Here is a 19,252-nt window from a genome sequence, read left to right as displayed (position 1 = left end):
AGCACCTTTGTTTTCAGATAGCAAATTTTGGAATATTATACAGAAACTTCATTTTTGAACAAAATTTTAAAAATAATTGTATATAATATGGCCTTCAGTCTATGAGCATAAGATATATTTGAAATAAAAATGACATTCATGTTTAGATTTGGATCTTATTACCAAGATAATGTATATGCAAGTATTTTAAAAACTAAAAAAACAGCCCTGATATATGGAACACTTATGGTCCCAAACATTATGGATAAGGGATACTCAACCTGTAATGTTGCACAAATGCAGCATCCGTATGCAGCTAAAACAATGCTGTTGTAGCAAGGGGACATATTTCAGGTTTCTCCCACATTACCCCTAACCTTTTGTTTCACCAGCACAACTCAATCGTGAGACAAACTGCTGCAGTTACTACGTACTTTGCTTAGGGAATGTCGGAAAGTGCTCTAGCAGTGCCATCCTAGTTGAAAGATGCATTGACATAAATTTGGTGACTGTTTTTTGCTGGCACAAATCTGCTGCTGGTACTAGACTCGGGGCGTGTCCTGCCAGCAGAACCCCTCTGCTAGATATCAGTAAAAGAGCAAAAATAAAAAGGGGGGGGGGGTGGCTGAAAAGGAGATGGCAGAACTGAGCAACACAAGATATTACTTTTACCAGGCACACAGCCATAATGCCAACATAAAATTAGGTCCAGACAAGGATATTCTATTTAATGTCCATTTACAATTCCCACAAGGGTTTGGATTTAGACAGGCTGAAACAACCTAAATATGGTTCAAATGACCATCAGAAAGTTAGCATGGTACTTTTGATCAGAAAGTGGCTTCACCAGAAAATATATTCTATCTGAGAACCAGAGTTCTTTCTCTCCCTCTTTCTCCCGCAATTACAAGTCCACAAAATATTCATCTGTTTTGTCTCACTCTTAGCAACAACTTGAGGGACACTTCTGTTGGCAGTCCTCATTTTTTTTGTTCTCTATCACATCTTTATTTTCTACATGAAGCCACAGATAAAGTAAGCAGGGGACACAAAGCATACTGTGGTGTTCTTAGTCATTTCATGACATGAAGCTTTAATGAGGGACAGGTGAAGAGGAAGACGAAGAGCCTCCCACATCTCCAGAACCTCCAGCATCTCCAGGGCTACTTTTTGCGGTGACACTGCTGCCAGGGGTGGCTTTATCACTGTCATGAACATCTTTTTTGCTGGTCTTGGTTTCACATGGAAGTGTACGTCCTGATCCATGATGGAAATTGCCACCACTGACAATTGCACCCTCGCTTCTTTGAACACCTGAGGAAAAAGTTTATCATACATTTTCATTCTGTAGAGAACTCAGACTTGGTTTCCTGTTAGAATAAAATACACACTCAAACTAAAACCTCCAAGAGGTTCCATTTGGTGATAGTCCACTGAGCTAAATATGTAGATTTATGTATTATTTATTTATTTACGACACTTCTACCCCACCTTTCTCAACCCCAAAGGGGATTCAAGATGGCTTTACATATAGGCAACTATTCAGTGCCTTTAAAAACAATGTACAATAAAACAAACATTTAAAATGGAATTATAAAATACAATTAAATCAATTAAAACATTTAAAACAATACTTTCACAATTAATCACATGATTCACAGATGTAGGGGAAATACCTACTGAGGTTTGGGAATTCTAATTAACAGCTAAGTCTTGAACTTCCATGTACAAAGCCAGTACATCACTGATTCAACATAACTATTAGTTATAAAAAGATAGTAATAATAATAATAGTTGTAGTAATAATTATTATTATTAATAATAATAATAATAATAATAATAATAATAATAATAATAATAATAGATAAGTATATCAAGAGCTGGTAAACCCCAAATTATGTGTAATTGTTAGTTATAATTTTAAAAATACACAATATAAATGCATGGAATCTCCATATTTGGAGTCAGAAGGCAATGGCAAAACTGTCTCTGAGTATTCCTTGCCTATGAAAATCTGATGAAATTAATGGCGTTGCCATAGGTCAATAGGTGATTGAAGGAAGACATGCACACACATGCATACCACAATCATAAGTGATGGGAAGAAGCAATAGAAGATGCCTATTTCCACGAAGGCCTGTTTAGGATTTATGCGAGGCCAATGCTGGAAGAAAAATGCTTGACCAGATACAGATTTGATTTGATCCATCAATACAGTTTTTGCATCCCCAAGCCAGCAAACAGGCGATGAGTTTGTGCTTCTCCCACTTACCCCTTCCTTATGCAATAAAGAAATTTCAGTTAAATCAAATGAGTCTTTGAATTTAAAACTGATTAACTGATTGATGCAACACTTTTTTGCCTCATGGTTTAGAAGAAAACAGTATTTTTTTGAAGAAAATGGGTATACTATGGCAATTTCAGGTGATATTCTGATACAGCCTATTAGGCAGCATTTTAGATGGAACATTCTGACATTTGTGAAAAGAGCGAGGGGAGTCCTCTTCCAAGCCACAAGTTGCAAGTATTTAACTTACAATCTCATCACATTGTCACAGCTTACCCATGGAGTCAACTGGTTTCTATCACATGATGCCATACTGGCTCCATAGGTGAAGGACAGTGGAGCTGGTACAGGCAGAGCAACATGAGAAAACTCCTGTGTTGCCATACAGTCTATGGGGGAAAGCTGAGCACACCATGTGCATTCACGCTTCCTCCCATGTGATTGTCCTCCCTTGGATCCAGATGGTACAGGGTGTGGGATGCCTGATTCTCCATGCTCTGAGGTGAAGGTATTAATTTAAATGGTGGTGCCATCTCTTAAATGGTTTAAGAGTAATTATCTTAGGTGGAAAATTTGATATCTTCCAGGTGTTTTTCTAAAATATTTTGGAGTCCACCTCCTGTAATCTCAAGCCACCTTAGATGCTGGCTGGGGCATCAATTATAGTCAAAACACATAAAAGGCAGCAGGCAATTACAAGACTACAGTTAAATATGGCAGAACTGTGAATGATATTATTGAGATGGAATGGTAAATACGTGTGATTTATGAGGAAATTTGGAAGTGCACTGGAAGAAGATTCATCAACCCCCGCACCCCACCGCGCCCACATCTCTGTTCAAATCACTAACAGGCTGTACAGTAGAAATTCTGCCCAGTATGTGTTAGATAGCACTTTAGTCCATAAGCAACTTACATATGTTCACTGCACGGTCTCCTCTATTCAACCTAGTGAGAAATGGGGGGGGGGGGGGGGAAGAGAAGCAAGAAGATCATTGGTTGCCTCAGGTTGTTTCTAGGACACATACAAACATGGATATTCTTCCCTAGTATCCTGAAGCTGAATGACTCTCAGTCCAATAAGTGAAACATATCTAATGAAAAGCAACATGTCTGGGTTTGAGGGAGTCCTGGGTAAGATTCTCCTTACCTTTTTTCCTACTGCCAGGATGATACCTCCCCTTTCCTAGTTTAGGCTACCTGGTGGGATTTTTCTAATTTTTAAAACTAGAATAACTAGAAAAGTAAAGTCATGACCAAAGTGCCATGGCTCACCACTGCTGAGGAAAAAAAGAAAAGGAAATATTGAAAGCTGTGGGTAAGGAAAGAAAAGCTTACAGATATCACCCCCAGTCATCCCCTCCAGTACTCAATGCTGGATTGAGGGCTATACAGAAGTTTTAGAAATTATGTTCTATCTGTGATGGCCATTCTGCACATGAAACACACTGCTTGAGTGATATGTATGAAGTGTGCTTTCAAACTTCTCACATACAAACAACTCAAGCTTTGGCATATCTGCTCAGCAGTAAGTTCCATTCAGTTCAATGGGATTTTCCCTCAGATAAGTATAGAAAAAGGGTTGCAGTCTTCAATGGCTTTTAAAAATAACAGTGTTGCATTCAAACATGGGATGAAAAGAAGAAAAGATGATTCCGAAGTTCTAAAAGTGAAAACACAGGATTTGAAATCCATGTTTCTATGTCCTGCATTTGAACAGTGGGTTTTTTTGGGAGACAGTCTTTAAAGTTGACATTTTAAATCTCATTGATTTTAAAGGTTGGATTGCATCTGAAATTCAAAATATCTGCCAGGAGAAAACAACCCTCTAATAATGGTACTAAATCCTTTATTTACACAAAGGTATTGTTTCAGTGTTCCTGTATGGGTTCAGGCAAATCAAAAGGCAAGCATTAAGGAAACTGGTCACATATTAAATTTTCTGAAAATAATTCACCTTAATTCTAATCAGTGGTGACAGAGGGCTCCCATGTCAGTGGTTCTATGAATCTGCTCTAGGTTTTAGTCTGAGGTATAAAGGAGCTATCCAAGATCCCCACAAATCTATGAAAAACAGATTTCAAATTGTTTTCATAGGAGGGCTAAAATTATACTTACCAACATTCCTCTCCTTCTATTAGCTTCCTGTAAATTGAGATAGAAAAAAAAACAGTTTTGCCTTTTCTGCATCCAGTTTTTAAAAACATGAATTCCTTCTATTTTAAATATGAAGAAATCTGACTTTTAGAAAATCCTTCTGACAAAGGTCTACAACAACATATTTCTCCATCCCAATAATAAATTGTTTCCCAGCATGGAGAGAGATATGTCATACTCGCCAGTTAAGTACTTGTTAAATACAACCACCATCTCAGAACTAAAACATGGCAACCCTAAACAGAATTAGCCCAGTTGAATTCCCAAGAACTTAGTGATGATATAGAGTTGAGTAGAAGTTTTGGTCCCCATAGCTGAACCTAACCTTACTGCAATCCTACTTCTGTATTCTAGCATTTACAGCTACATTTCTCCCCCATGACACTATTATTGGGTGGCTTCCAATTTTTTTAATATATTTTATTGTCCTAAAAGATTGAAAAGCATTCTAAAACTTAATGCTATTTCATACTATACAAAAGGATCTAGTGCTATGATTCCACTTTAACTGTTTTGGTTCTACACTACAGAATCCTGGAACTGGTCGTTCAGACAGAGCCACTGAGAATTCTTAGCTATTATAGAGACCTTTAGATTTTAAGTAGCCAAAGTCCTCAATCTGGACAGTTTCTTCTACATTATAAATTTTAAAATTTAATTATTTCCAGTGTGAATAAGAAAAAGATTGTAAATTAAATTCTCAGCAAAAGTAAACAAAATAAATATGCATTCATCCCTACCTGTAAGTAGCAATTTCAATGTTCATAGCCATCTTGACATTCATCAGGCTCTGATATTCCCGTAACTGGCAGGTCATGTCCTGCTTTGCTTTGCGCAGGGCCTCTTCCAGATCACTCAATTTGCACCTGGCATCCTTCACTGCCGTCTCTCCATGTTCTTTAGCTTCAACCACCTCATCTTCCAACCTGCAACGCTATGGATACAGAGCATAGAGGTTATTTTCCCATGGATCCTGGAAGGGAATACTGAGGAACCAGTCCTCAGTATTTTTTTCCGCCTGTAGCACTACTATTGGCTTTTAATAAATAAATTAATCAGGGACAAAATACATATGATGCAGATGTAGGAGAACCACATGTCCTCCTTTATACAGGGCAAGCCCCACCATTGAGCAAATACAGCAGTCACCGGATAGACCAACAACTGTTAAGTTATGTAATTTGCTTATATTGACTTTTTACTGTTTGTTAGTTAAAAAAGCACTTGAGGAATTTCCTGTCTCCTCTGCCTTAATATCCTGACCAACTTTAGGTATATCTTGAAAAGAAGGGAATTCAAGTTGAGTATGTATTCTCAGGGAGAACCTAAATATCCAACTGAGGAGGCAGGCAAGCATGACACCCAGTTCCCCACATATTCACAACTCTTTGAAAAGCTAGCTGTTCCTTTGCTGTAGGTTTGGTAGTGCTTAAGGAACTAACTGACATGCATGCAAAGCTTTACCACCATGCTTGAGGTGGCTCATGTCTCAGAAAATCTTCTTGAAAGATTATGATTTTCCTAAAATCAGTTCAATGTTTATATATGCTGGACTTCTGAAATGTCACATGTGTCATCCAAGTTGGAAAGCAATACTCATAATGGAGAAGTAACACAATTACACCAATCTTATATAAGATCATTTCAGTGTCTTCATTTTTTATTATTTATTTCCTCCTGTTTGAAGAGAAAAGGGCAAAATAGGACATCTTATGTGGAAAGTACAGTATGTGGTCAAATCTCAGCATTATTATTTCCACTTAAAGGGACCTCTAGGGACTTGGAGACTGGATTAGAGCAATGCTCCTGGAGGAAAAATTATTTGTTCATGTCTTAAACAAAGCTGTCCCTCACACATTGTGTTTATTGCTATATTGGGAAGAATATGCAAATATATTTTCTCTAGCAAGGCATATACACAGTGGTAGTGAGGAGTTCTGGATCTCAATCAGGAAAATGAGGATAAAACCTTTACAAATCCCATTTCTTGCTCTGATTCTCTGCAAGATCAACACTGGGCAATTGGAAGGAGGATGGCATTAATAGGCCAAAGGTTTTGCTTAACTGAACTACATATAATGAGAATGGACTAGAATGTCCCCAATAAGGAAAGAATGTGGGTTTCATATGAATCTGTCATTCTGTAGTTTTCAAATATATCGAAGAAGTTTCTCACATCTTCTCCTCTGTTAATACCTGATATTAAGATTTTATGATCATGCACCTGGTGATTTCATAGGAAATCCCTTCACCTCACCTGAGTCTTGATACTTGTGATTTGTGATTCCAGTTGGTGAGCAGTGCGAGTTAGAGCCTGAATTTCTTCCTTGACAGCATTCAGGTTGTCATTGTTCTTTGCTGCTGTAGTCTTGAGCTCTTGATACTATCATGAAATACAAAAGGCTTCGTTAAGAAGTGGAATGGGTCAAAGTTCCAAGATGTTTCTGGAGGAGAAGGCTAAGTGGTGCAATGGCAGATCTTGCCTTCAGTTGTTTACCTGATGCTGGAGCCAAGCTTCAGCCTCAGCTCGAGTTCGGGATGCAATGTATTCATGCTGACGCCGGAATTCCTCAATGGTACGATTCATATCTAAGGCTCTTCTGTTGTCTAATTGAACCATGACACAGGTCTCAGAAATGCAGTTCTGTAGTTCAGAGATTTCCTACAGAGACACAGAATGCTTTCGTTATTTTCAAGCCAGACTCTCTGCAAGATTCCCCCACTGCTACCCCAAAGTCAGTAGCTGGTAGCCTTCCCTTCATATCACTGCAGACTTTGTCACCATTCTTTGATAGCTGCTACACAACCCTGGTAAAACTGCGTCTACTATCATAATGGACCCTCAGATAAGAGGAAAGCACACACTGAACCCTGGGCATTGTCTTTATCCCACATTTTGCATCAAGAATAAGAAAAGGGAAGAAACTGCTTTTATTCACCTTTCAACATGATCTAAAGTAAACTTGCCAGATTACCACATGAGCTCAAATGCAAGTATCCAACAGTGTTTTAATTTTTCCAGTGAAAATGTGTGTAGGAATATTTACATTATAGAAATTTTCTTATAATAATACAGAAATAGGGGAAATGGTGTAAAAAAGATATGTATATTGGAGAAATTGCATTCATATGCACATGTTAGAGGAAATGTCTTGCAAAAATGCACAGACAGGGGAACCACATATTTAAATATATTCAGTAGGAGAATTGTGTACAAAAATTGAGACCTGGACTTTTTCAACAAACAGTCACAAACTTCTGTGTAATTGGAGATAGCAAAAATGTTGTAATTATAGAAAGCAAAACAGGTTGATCAGTCAGTTACATTCAGGACTAATACCATAAATTGGGATAGATAGGGAGGCAGCCTGTGCAAGTCTACTAAGTTCTAGTCAAGGGGTGGTAATCATAGCACCAATTTCGTGTGAGAACAGCAGGAGGCAAAATGGCTGTTGGTTAGGAACTCGAGCAATCTCCTCTTCCCACATTAGGACACTTCATGCTTGATGAAACATTTTTGTCATACTGAGAAGTCTGTGAGTCTACAGTCCCAAGTAGCTGGACCAGGGATGGAATACTTGCTCTCCTCCGTACAACCTCATGTGGCCCCTAACCTAAGTTCAAGAAGTCTCAACAAATCACCTGATCAGACTTTTCAGAATGTGCTGTACTTATTCTATTGTTAGTTTAATTAATGAGGCGCCTTTCTGGTTGTATATTTTTTAAGCTCTGTAAACTGTCCTGACTCCTGAAGTGGAAAAAAGGCAAGAAACCAATATCATCGTCATCATCATCATCATCAACAATAACAACAACAACATCTTGACTCCTTCCCCAGAACCCAGTTAGATGAAGAGAAAGAAGAAGAAAGGGGCTGTGAGGTAGGGAGGGAGGAAAGTATGACAAAGAAAAGACATTTTAACCTTCAGTCCCACCTACTGCTGACTCCAGTGAGGCCAATCACTAGCAAACAGTCCCCAAAAGATTATTAGAAGGGAATGTAATTCTCCTCATTCCACTGGAAATCCACATTGAACTGGATCATATGGGAGTGTGAACTCAGATAATCCCATTCAAAGCAGATATTGCAGATTATTTGTCTTGATATTCTGGGTTATATGGCTGTATGGAAAGGTCTAGAGCAGTGGTTCTCAACCTGTGGGTCTCCAGGTGTTTTGGCCTACAACTCCCAGAAATCCCAGTCAGTTTACCAGCTGTTAGAATTTCTGGGAGATGAAGGTCAAAACATCTGGGGACCCACAGGTTGAGAACTACTGGCCTAGACGCTCCTTGGCTAAGGATTCTTAAGGCCCCTTTTTCCATTGTCAATCCCAGAATTCAATTTGAATGGAATAATTACTGTTAAGTCAGAATCACTGAGCTATAACTAGTTGAAAGGTCTCTCACTGCTGTGCACCCAGGAGCCTATTTGCCCAACTCTCCATAGGCGGCTTTACTTTTACTTCTGCTGGGATGAGAAATAACCTGTTCAAACAGGTGTGGCAACCTGTCTCCCTCCCCAATGATGCTGGACTGTGACTGCCTGCTCAGCCTTATCAATAATGCTGGATAAGGGACGTTGCAATCCACCATCATCTGGAGGGTGATACTTTCCATATTCTATTCCCTACTGAGCATGACCATGTTGGTCCACTCAAGGTACATTTATGAGAAACTATCCATTTCATCACCCAGGTCTTCTCAAGTGTCATAGGATGCTTGTACCACAATTGATCTATGGAGCCCTCTGCTGCCCATCACATGATGCACACTCACTTCTGGCGAGGTTCCATAGATGAACTGTGCCACAAGCATCCTACGAGACTTTGCCCAGAATATGGGAGGTTTCCTGTGTTCTATAGAAAGCAACGGGTCCACTGTGTGGTGAAGCCACACGGCAAAGCTTCCCCACATGTGATGGGGAAGTGTTGCTGCAAGCGATGCCAGATGTAGCAGTGACAGGATTGCCCCGCTGCCCTGTAGATTCACCACAAAGGCTGGCAAATTGCCCACTGCCCCTCATAAATGTGACAAAGTTCTTAGTCCGAACTAAGTCAACTCAGGAAGGCCTGAGTCCAGCAAGACCAGCAAAACACACACACAAACGCCACACAATACAATACAATTGTTTTAAGCATCTTTTTATGGAAACTGACTAGAAAAGTTAATATAGAAAAAGAAAATCACCTGTGCATATATATGTTTCAGGAAACTGATATGTTTGGCCAATTTTTCTACCTTGGCCTCCAATTCTGCCTTGTCTGCAAAGGCAAAGTCCAAATCCTGCAAGAGAAAAAAACCAGGGAGTTGTATCATATTAGATCTCTTTGGACAACTATTGTGGTAAAGTCAAGAAAGAATGAACACAAATGTGGGTCTGGGCATGAAGTATATACACAGAAGACAAATAAATTTTTTGTCAGACTTGATAAATTCTTAAGGAAGGAGCCATTTTCCTTTGCAGGAGACATATGAGAAAAAGTGTACATTTCCTGAAGTATTTGCACAGCATCAAGATTTATTAGGTAAATTTAAGGAATAAACTGTGCATGGAACAATGAGGACATTTTGAAAATATAAAAGTTAAAATGAATGGATAAAAACTAAGGAGAAACAATTGTGAAGGTTCTGAAAAATAATTAAGTGAACACATATTCAGGGAAATGAGTGAATTTCAGTGTGGGAATCAAACACAAAGTCTAGAATCAAAGCTATATAAACAAGGAGGGGAAGTGAAGGCAAATGCGGCTGGACAAAGCTCAGTGAAATTCAGACTGAGATTTTTACATCTGTATTTGTGTGTGTGTATTTGCAAAGTGCCGCAGAAATATCATGTAAAGGAAAATGTGTAGTACTTTTTGTCTTTCGCATGAACCAACATATCAGACAAATCTGAAGAAAGGTCAAAAGCATTTTATAAAATTGTTGAGTTCTTTGGAGAGATGGGTTTCTACATAACTTTAGAAATTCATGGCTAGATTTAATGTAAAGCATTCAAACTGAAACTTTGAATGACAGCTCTGAAGAGGATATTTATATCTTCACTGACCTAGGAGCCATTAGCTCCCACTGGTGTTGATGGAATGGCAGGCCACTGGACCATGAAGATTCACCATCCACCGTATTTCCTCATTGGATTTCTCTGCAACAGACGCAGCTATAACACCAAAACAACAGTGGCAGATCTTTTCATGGCTACTTAGAATGGGCTTCCAAGGTCTTCCCTGCCCACAGAGCAGACCAGCCATTCCCAAATCTATGGCTCTTCATAGGGCCCTTCCAGACATGACTAAAACCCATGCCAAAATGGGTTAAAGTAACCCGCTTTGGCACGGGTTCTAGTCTCCACCCACCAACCGAAACTCAGGCTCTTTTTGGGGGGGAGGGGGAGTCAAATCAGGATGACATGAAGCCCCTGCTGAAACCCGCCTGGCACAAGAAAATGACGCGTCAGGAGGAGGGAAATCCACCCTCTCCACCAACCTCCGGTCACATCATTTTTTCATATCAAGACTGTAGGGAGAGGCCTATGCTACCTGCACGCCTCTTGGTATGTTTTGGGGCCCAAATGAGGGGCTGGGGAGAGGAGGTGGGTGCCCTCTTGCACCTATGGGCTCCAGAAGGCCAAAAGTGTGAGACGGCTGTGGGGACTTATCTCCGGTATTGTGGAATATAACCCTGGAAGCCAGTCTTCACAGGCCCAATACCTCATTAGACCTAGGCCTTTCAATAAGGCCCAGATCTAATGAGGTATTTAATTAATACAGAATAAACCAAGGAAACCTTGGTTTACTCTGCATTAATTTGCTTTTACTGGAGGCCTCAGGTAAACTGAGACAGGTCATGCGTTTTGGGCCTGTTTGAATGGGCCCTTAAAATTAAATCCCTGTAGTGTGATCCCACCACAAGTGAATCTTATGTAGTTCAATGTGATTTACTCCTGAGTAAATAGATACCTGATTTCCATACATCTGCTTTTCTATTAGCAAAACCTCAGGGTAATTCTGAAGTAGGTACAAAAGAAAGGCTAATTTCCCAACAGGATCCCAAGTGGAACTGAAGGTAAATAGACTGAGACTAAGGGAATAAAAAAATCCATTCATGTTCAAGTGTACCTATATGGCAAAATGGGAATATGTTGGGCATTCTGGGACATCAGGACACCATGCTTCACCTCTAAACAGTTGTGTGAAGAGGCCACACATACATGGGATGCATGCAGAAGTGCTCATAAGATGTCAGAATCTGCTGAGGAGAAGTGCCAACATTGGTTGACTTCATTGTGATGAAAATAATAATATAGTTGAGAAGCTAAAGGGAGCAAATGCCATCAAAATACCCACCTTTTTAAGTAAGACAAATCCATTTTCAGCAGTTGCTCGCTTATTCAATTCTTCCTCATACCTAACCCAGTTAGAAAAAATATTCTTTCATCAGTGCAAAATAACAAACACCACAGGATATCCAAAACTGTAATCTGGGTGCTGTATGAGACTGGTAGTTTCCCCCATTAATGTGACAAAATTTAGTAAAATATTTGTGTTCATTGGCTACAGGTGTTTCCTTCTTTCCTAGAAATTCTCTGGAAACTGACAATCAGTAGCTTACAAACCAGCACCAGTTCATGAAGCAACATTTTGAGTAGTATTGTTCTAAAACAAGAAAAGCTCAGATAGATAGATCTGTGACATATATATGTATCCAGTTATAGCTCGAAGATTAGAAAATTAGTTTTTCTCTGTGCTAGGAACTGGAGAGCAAAACACTCTGCCCCCAATTAAAAAAACCCACCACTTTTCCAAGCAGTGTTCCAGCTTAACTGTATTGTGATTTTTGCATAAAGTTCAGCTTTTGAATCTCCTCGACTCAATTTTTTTGAAATTTATGCTTTCTAACATAAATAGAAGAAATGCATCTTATTCTGATACCAACTTATAGCCTCATCAGATGGGGGTAACTGAAGCGTTCTAGGCGCTTCTGCCCACACGCCACCCCATGTTCCATAAGGAACAACAGGGCTTTAGCGCAGCGGCAATGCTTCCCCACATGGAATGGTGAAGTGTCAGCTGGCAACTGGGGCGCCAGCATGGCCCTCTGCCTTTCCACTGTGGAAGATGGCAAATCATAGCGCTGGACCTTATCCATGTGATGAGGCCCTTATTTATATAATGTAGTGTTTAAAATGTATCATATATACTCATATATGTCAATCTTATGTATACGTCAAGGGCAGGTTTGGAGGCTAAAATGATCAATTTTGAAATGAGCTGTGGATAAGTTGAGGGTCATTCCAGAGAGGGGAGAGGATCAATGCTGCCTTAGGGAAGCAGTAGTATTTCCCTGGCTAGGCATTCAAAATGTCCAGAAGCAGTGCCAGTGTGGGAAGAAAGGGACAGTGCTTCCTTTAGGCCAGTGATTCTCAACCTGTGGGTCCCCGGATGTTTTGTCCTTCAACTCCCTTACAGCTGGTAAACTGGCTGGGATTTCTGAGAGTTATAAGCCAAAATGCCTGGAGACCCACAAGTTGAGAACCACTGCTTTAGGCCCTTCTGGAGTGGGATAAACTCTCTTTATCTTTTGTCACTCTACTCAGACAATGAGGTGGATATATATATATATATATATATATATATATATATATAGAGAGAGAGAGAGAGAGAGAGAGAGAGAGAGAGAGAGAGAGGTTTTCCCTGACATTAAGTCTAGTCGTGTCCGACTCTGGGGGTTGGTGCTCATCTCAATTTCTAAGTTGAAGAGCCGGTGTTGTCCGTAAATGCCTCCAAGGTCATGTGACCGGCATGACAACATGGAGCACCATTTTACACACAAACACACACAAACACACACACACACACACAGAGAGAGGGGGAGAGAGAATGTTCAGGTACAGCATTCACCCAGACTCATAGATAGATCAACTCAGGTTTTTTGGGTCGATTTTTTTGACTAAAATTTTTAGGCTTATACACAAGGACAAGGCAAGTATATTTTGGTTCACCTGCTTTTGTTTTTCTCCAGTGTCTGTGCTGAACTGTCATGCTCAATCTGCATCTCTTTCTTCTCGCGTTCAAGGCACTCCAGCTCCTTCTTAAGTCTGCTAGTATGGTCATCAAAGAGGGGCTCCATGTCACTTCTGTGCTGTTTCATTTCTTGCACAAAGTCCCATTTTGTCTTTAGCATCAGATTATGCTGTTCCAGCAATTGGACCTGAATCCCAAAAAGAAACAAATGAACAAACAATATATTTTGTAGAAATCATTTGAGAGCAGACTTCAAGGCAATGAAACACTTCAATGACTTCATCCCATGGCATTGCAATGACCTTTAAATGGTAGATCTCACCACATGTGTGAGCTTTGATATTAGCTATTTTTAGCTGTGATGGAGGTTGATGCTCAGGTTGAAAGGGCATGTATCTTATGCCTATAGTTTACATGCTGCTGGGTCTTTGAGAGTTAAAAAAAAGTACTACAAGAAGCCCAGAAAAAGGTTTCTTTTGAAAATAATAACATATTTTAATTACATAAAACCTCTTTATGCATATACTGTAGCATATACTTGGGGAGATAGGGTGGGTTATAAATAAAGTATCATCATCATCATCATCATCATCATCATCATCATCATCATCATTATACAAAAAAGTCAAAAAGAAAAAACCCAGCAAATACCAGTCACAAAAAATTACATAGCTACTGTATACCTATTCTACAACTAACATGCTACATCTCCTATAACTGAAGTAAACAAAAATAAGTTATATGTCACTTCTGATTTGCCAGATTGCAATTATATTAACTCTTCTCTACAATTTATTAGAAAATAAACTTTTATAACACTAACATATTTCTACTTTAAAGATTAACTCTCTGTGTAAACACACAGCTTCTCATTTTAGCCAAAGCTTATGGAAACCTGGAAAATGTTTTCATGCCTAACTTAATATGATTTATATGTAGTATATCAACCATTGCTGGAGCTACACAGGCAAAAATGCTGTTATGCAAGAAGTTGGACTTCACTGAAAGATTGTACAAGATGCCATGCCACTCACCAAAAGCAACATTGCCAGCAACTCACTGGCAAGAAGCTACTTGTTGTCTGTGAGGTACTGAAAGATCAGTTGGAGGTGTGGACAATGAGTCAAGTCAGAGCCAGCCTGATCCAGCTGCCCATACTCTAAGGCCCCTTCCACATAGCTGTATAAAATCCACATTGAACTGGATTATATGGCAGTATGGACTCAGATAATCCAGTTCAAAGCAGATATTGTGGATTATCTACCTTAATATTTAGAGTTATATGACTATGTGGGAGGGCCCTTAAGCTCAGTGATCATCCTGGAGCTTTCTGGGAGCTCTATAGTAAATCCCATGTACTCTTGATCGGCATCCATGACTAGATGCAGCTGCTGAATGGTGAATCCACTTTATTATGCCTGTGTAGACATGGACTAAGTAATCTTAGTTTTAATAGACTAAGTTCACCTGAAAATTGCTATGTCTCTTTGTAATTGCTTCAAGGTTCCTTTTGGAGCAGAGCTGCTGCTTCAAGTTCTGGTATAAGGGGAACAGCTATTTACTAAGTCACACCTGGCAAGATTTTTTTCCTTCTAGGAAACATGAATATTCTAGGTCTCAGAAACGGGTTCTTAATCTATGGTCTTTGGTCCATAGACCCCTAATTTGGGGGGGGGGGGGTTGTCTCTGTAGAGGCTTCCCATGAACCTGATACAAAAAAGCAAGAAATAGAACCATTCGCTCTGCAAAACAGGTCTGTTAAAGGCATTGAGCTATACAAAACTCCATGGCAGTTCTGCTATTTGCCAGAATCAAGTATTTATATTAACACCAGGCCCATATCAACTGCCATGTAACTAAGAGACAACAGCAACATCCTTTAATTATTGACCTCATCATATTGGCTGCTGGAATCTCCATGGATCATGGCAAATCCAGCTGTGCCCATTGGGGGGGCACATGGGGAACCCATCGCCCCACGCCTTGCATCGCCTGACTTACCTGAAATTCCATCCCAAGGGGAGAAGTGTCTACTGTCCATCCCCTCCCCCATTGTTGCTAGTGCAACACAGGAAGTCTCCTGTGTTTCAGCGGCAATGGCATACACCGGTTCCACTGTAGTTTAGCCATGGAGTCCCATTGTAAGTAGCTGAACACTGTGGGATGGGAGGTCCATGGCTAAACTACAATGGAACCAGCATATGCTGCAGAAAACAGCCTTGTCTGATGAGATTGTCTCTTTGCAAGCAAAAACTTTACAGCACGCTGTAATTCTAGATTAATCGAGTTAAAAAGTAGAAATAGATTCCTTGGATTTTGCAATGGGCTTGATAATTAATATAACAATCTAATTCAGAACCCTTTTTCAAGATAATCACCAATCACACATGTTACTATGTTAGATTTTAAGAAAAACCCATGTTCTTCCTTTCCACCCTCAACTCACCTTGTTAATGAAACTGGCCAATTTGCTGTTAAGGCTCTGAAGTTCATTCTTGGTCTCACTCTTCTCAGCTAGGGCTTCAGTGTCTATTCCCAGATCGAGAGGTTTCAGCAGGGACTCATTGCATGTTACAGAAGTGATACGTGATTGCCCAGGAGCGCCTGCTCCTCCAGTGTTCATGAAGACATGGCTGGGCCTAATGCCACAGTGGTTGTATCCGGCTCCAACATTGCCAGGATGTCCATTTCCAGGGAAGCTGTTCTTGAAGGCAGGCCAAGGTCCACAGGAGCCAACACTTTGGCTGCCGAAGCCACCTGTTCCTCCATTACACATTCCAGTATCTATAGGAGGGCAAAAGCCATGGCTGGCAGGGCCCTGGCCTCCATTATAGAAGTTGTAGTTTCTTGGACCACATCCAGGATTGATGTGGTAAGGCATGGCTTGTCAGTGGACTGAGATGAAAGCAGATGAAAGGAACTATAAAAGAGGCATCCTGGGGGAAGAAAAGGGAGGAGAGGAAGAAGGAGAGGTGAAGCCTTTGTGGGTTTAAGAAAGGCAAGTTGCCCTTTATATGCATTTCGAGAAGCTGGGTTTGGTTGCCTGCTTGTGAGGGAACAGCAATTTCATAGCATTTATGGGCTTTCAGAAATGCTTCTCATGTGCGGGGCTTAATAAACAGGCCAAATATAGTTTCTCTTCTGAGTGTGCACATGAAGAAACTCCTATAAAATTACTGGGTCAAATGCATCCTGGAGGATATGATATCTGGAGCAAGATAAAACCTACTGTGATTGCCAGTCTTTCAATAAAATGATTTTCTCTACTCATGTATCTTTTTTTTAAAAAGTGCATCTTTGCTAACTAATTCCATAAGCAGAAAAGACAACTAGGAAGAAATCCTTTTGGTCCTGGCTGAAAACATGCTCATAGTTGTTGTGATGGCTACATCAAAAATAATTTCTGAAGTGTGCAATACCATGTGATTCTTGCTGAACTGGTTTCATGTTGACGGCCATTATGATGCTCGAGTCAAATGGCCAGTCCTCATGATGGAGGATATGGCAGATGTAATAATTAACTTTGTATTTTTTAACACCATCCTAGTTTCATTTACTAATAAAAACTATGATGACAGCGTCTGTTGCTGGTGCCGCTGACGCCCTTTGGAAGCCCTGCTTTGCTGTTATTAATGGTCCCAGGAAAATAAAAAGCAAAGCTAATAAAGAACAATTATTTCAGGTATGCTCACCAGTTGCTCTATGATGACTAGCTAATGTACTGTTGTTTTTGTTTTGAGAATCTAGGGTATAATATATATTAGTGTAAGGGACATCTATGGAAGTGGAAGGATGCCTGGAACTGTTTTGTTTTTCCATTCCCTAGATAAAGAGCATGCCCCATCTTTTCCAGCACACTTCTGACCGCTGAGATTTTCGTGGTACACAGATCACTGGAAGAATGAAAACCTAGTGCAGTAGCTGACAAATTCAGTGAGAAGACGAAGAGAAACGAAGAAAACAGGAACTCAGAGAGCATGTCAATGTAATCCTATGTAATCTAATTACCTATTCAAAAGTCTCTTGCCATTCAGTGTAATGAGTCCTCGTTCCAGGAAAGCAGTTATTTTATTTTATTTTATTTATTTACAATATTTATACCCTACCTTTCTCACCTGAGGGGACTCAGGGCGGCTTACAGAAAATGGCAAAATTTAATGCCCAAAAACACAATCATAAAATCAAAATAATACATATAGATCCATTAATAATATTATTAAAGTACATTATAAAACCTTAAAAACATATATATAATTAGATCCATTCATCCGGAACCTCATATATAAACCTTAATTCAGACCATGTCGACTGATGATTATTCATTAAATGCTTGGGCACACAGCCATGTCTTTAACACTTTTCTGAAGCCCAGAAGAGTTGGGGCTTGTCGGATGTTGCTAGGGAGGGTGTTCCACAGCTGGAGGGCCACTACCAAGAAGGCCCTGTCCCTCGTTCCCACCAGCCGCACTTGCGAGGCAGGTGGGACCGAGAGCAGGGCCTCTCCAGATGATTCTTGATGGCTCATAGAAGGAGATATGTTCAGACAGGTAAATTGGGCCAGAACCATTTAGGGCTTTATAGGCCAAGACCAGCACTTTGAATTGAGCTCAGTAGCATATCGGCAGCCAGTGGAGCTGGCTTAGCAGGGGGTGATACGCTCCCTGTATGCCATCCCAGTTATTAATCTGGCTGCCGCACGTTGTACTAATTGGAGCTTCCGAGCTGTGTTCAAAGGCAACCCCACGTAGAGAGTGTTGCAGTAGTCCAAATGGGATGTAACCAGAGCGTGGACCACCGTGGCCAAGTCAGACTTCCCAAGGTACGGGCACAGCTGGTGTACGAGTCTCAATTGTGCGAATGCTACCCTGGCCACTGCTGAAACCTGGGGTTCCAGGCTCAGTTATGAGTCCAGGAGAACTTCCAAGCTGTGAACCTGTGTCTTCAGGGGGAGTGCGACCCCATCCAACATGGTCTGTAACCCTATATCCTGTTCGGTCCTACGACTGACCAGGAGGACCTCTGTCTTGTCTGGATTCAATTTCAATTTGTTCACCCTCATCCAGTCTGACACAGCAGCCAAGCACCCGTTCAGGACCTGAACAGCCTCCTTAGTGACAGGTTGAAAGGAGTGACAGAGCTGGACATCATATGTGTACAGATGACACCGCATCCCGAAACTCTGGATGATCTCTCCCAGTGGCTTCATGTATATGTTAAACGACACTGCGGGACCCCACAAGTCAATGGTTTTGGGGCTGAGCAGCTGTCCCCCAGTGACACCATCTGGGAACGACCCTCCAGGAAGGACCGGAGCCACTGTAAGACAGTACCTCTGAGACCCATCCCGGCAAGGCGTCCCAGAAGGATACTGTGATCGATGGTATCGAAGGCCGCTGAGAGGTCCAGCAGAACCAGCAGGGACACACTCCCGCTGTCTAGTTTACGGCATAGATCATCTACTAAGGTGACCAAGGCTGTCTCGGTACCATGCCCCGGCCTGAAGCGCTGGATCTAGGTCATCAGTGTCTACCAAGAATGCCTGGAGTTGTGCAGCCACCACATGTTCCATGACCTTGCCCAAAAAGGGAAGATTGGAAATAGGCCGATAGCTGTCCAATTGAGTAAGGTCAAGTGATGGCTTTTTCAACAGCGGTTTGATCATAGCCAATTTAAGGCTCGCTGGAAATATGCCTTCCTGAAGGGAGGCATTCACCACCACCTTCACCCACTTGGCCAAACCCCCTCTGGTTTTTCTCACCAGCCAGGATGGGCAGGGGTCTAGGATGCATGTGGTAGCCCTCACCTCTCC

At 40.8% G+C, this 19,252-nt stretch overlaps 1 protein-coding gene across 1 annotated transcript; it reads right to left on the bottom strand.

Annotated features, from left to right (window-relative positions):
* Positions 1-599: 599 nt before the first annotated feature.
* Positions 600-16,324, bottom strand: LOC100562208 (keratin, type II cytoskeletal 8). The gene is made up of 10 exons (XM_062969381.1): positions 15,890-16,324; positions 13,422-13,648; positions 11,767-11,827; positions 9,611-9,706; positions 6,921-7,085; positions 6,681-6,806; positions 5,164-5,357; positions 4,385-4,411; positions 3,183-3,214; positions 600-1,293 (listed from the first exon to the last, which is right to left on the bottom strand). Exons 1-10 carry the CDS (start codon positions 16,322-16,324, stop codon positions 1,073-1,075), a joined length of 1,584 nt encoding a protein of 527 aa, XP_062825451.1. The 3' UTR covers positions 600-1,072.
* Positions 16,325-19,252: the final 2,928 nt, after the last annotated feature.

Source organism: Anolis carolinensis, chromosome 2 (assembly GCF_035594765.1).
Source record: "Anolis carolinensis isolate JA03-04 chromosome 2, rAnoCar3.1.pri, whole genome shotgun sequence".
NCBI classification, from domain to species: domain Eukaryota; kingdom Metazoa; phylum Chordata; class Lepidosauria; order Squamata; family Dactyloidae; genus Anolis; species Anolis carolinensis.
The sequence above is the reverse complement of the archived record's forward strand: the minus strand, read 5'-3'. Positions and strand labels throughout refer to the sequence as shown.

Excerpts from the sequence above, each read along its gene's own strand:
- LOC100562208 (XM_062969381.1), bottom strand. The coding sequence starts at position 16,324 with ATGCCTTACCACATCAATCCTGGATGTGGTCCAAGAAACTACAACTTC. Across the intron at positions 11,828-13,421 it reads CTGGAGAAAAACAAAAGCAG|GTATGAGGAAGAATTGAATA; the intron begins GTGAACCAAAAT and ends TAACTGGGTTAG. Across the intron at positions 1,294-3,182 it reads AGACCGTGCAGTGAACATAT|GTGTTCAAAGAAGCGAGGGT; the intron begins GTAAGTTGCTTA and ends CTTTTTCCTCAG.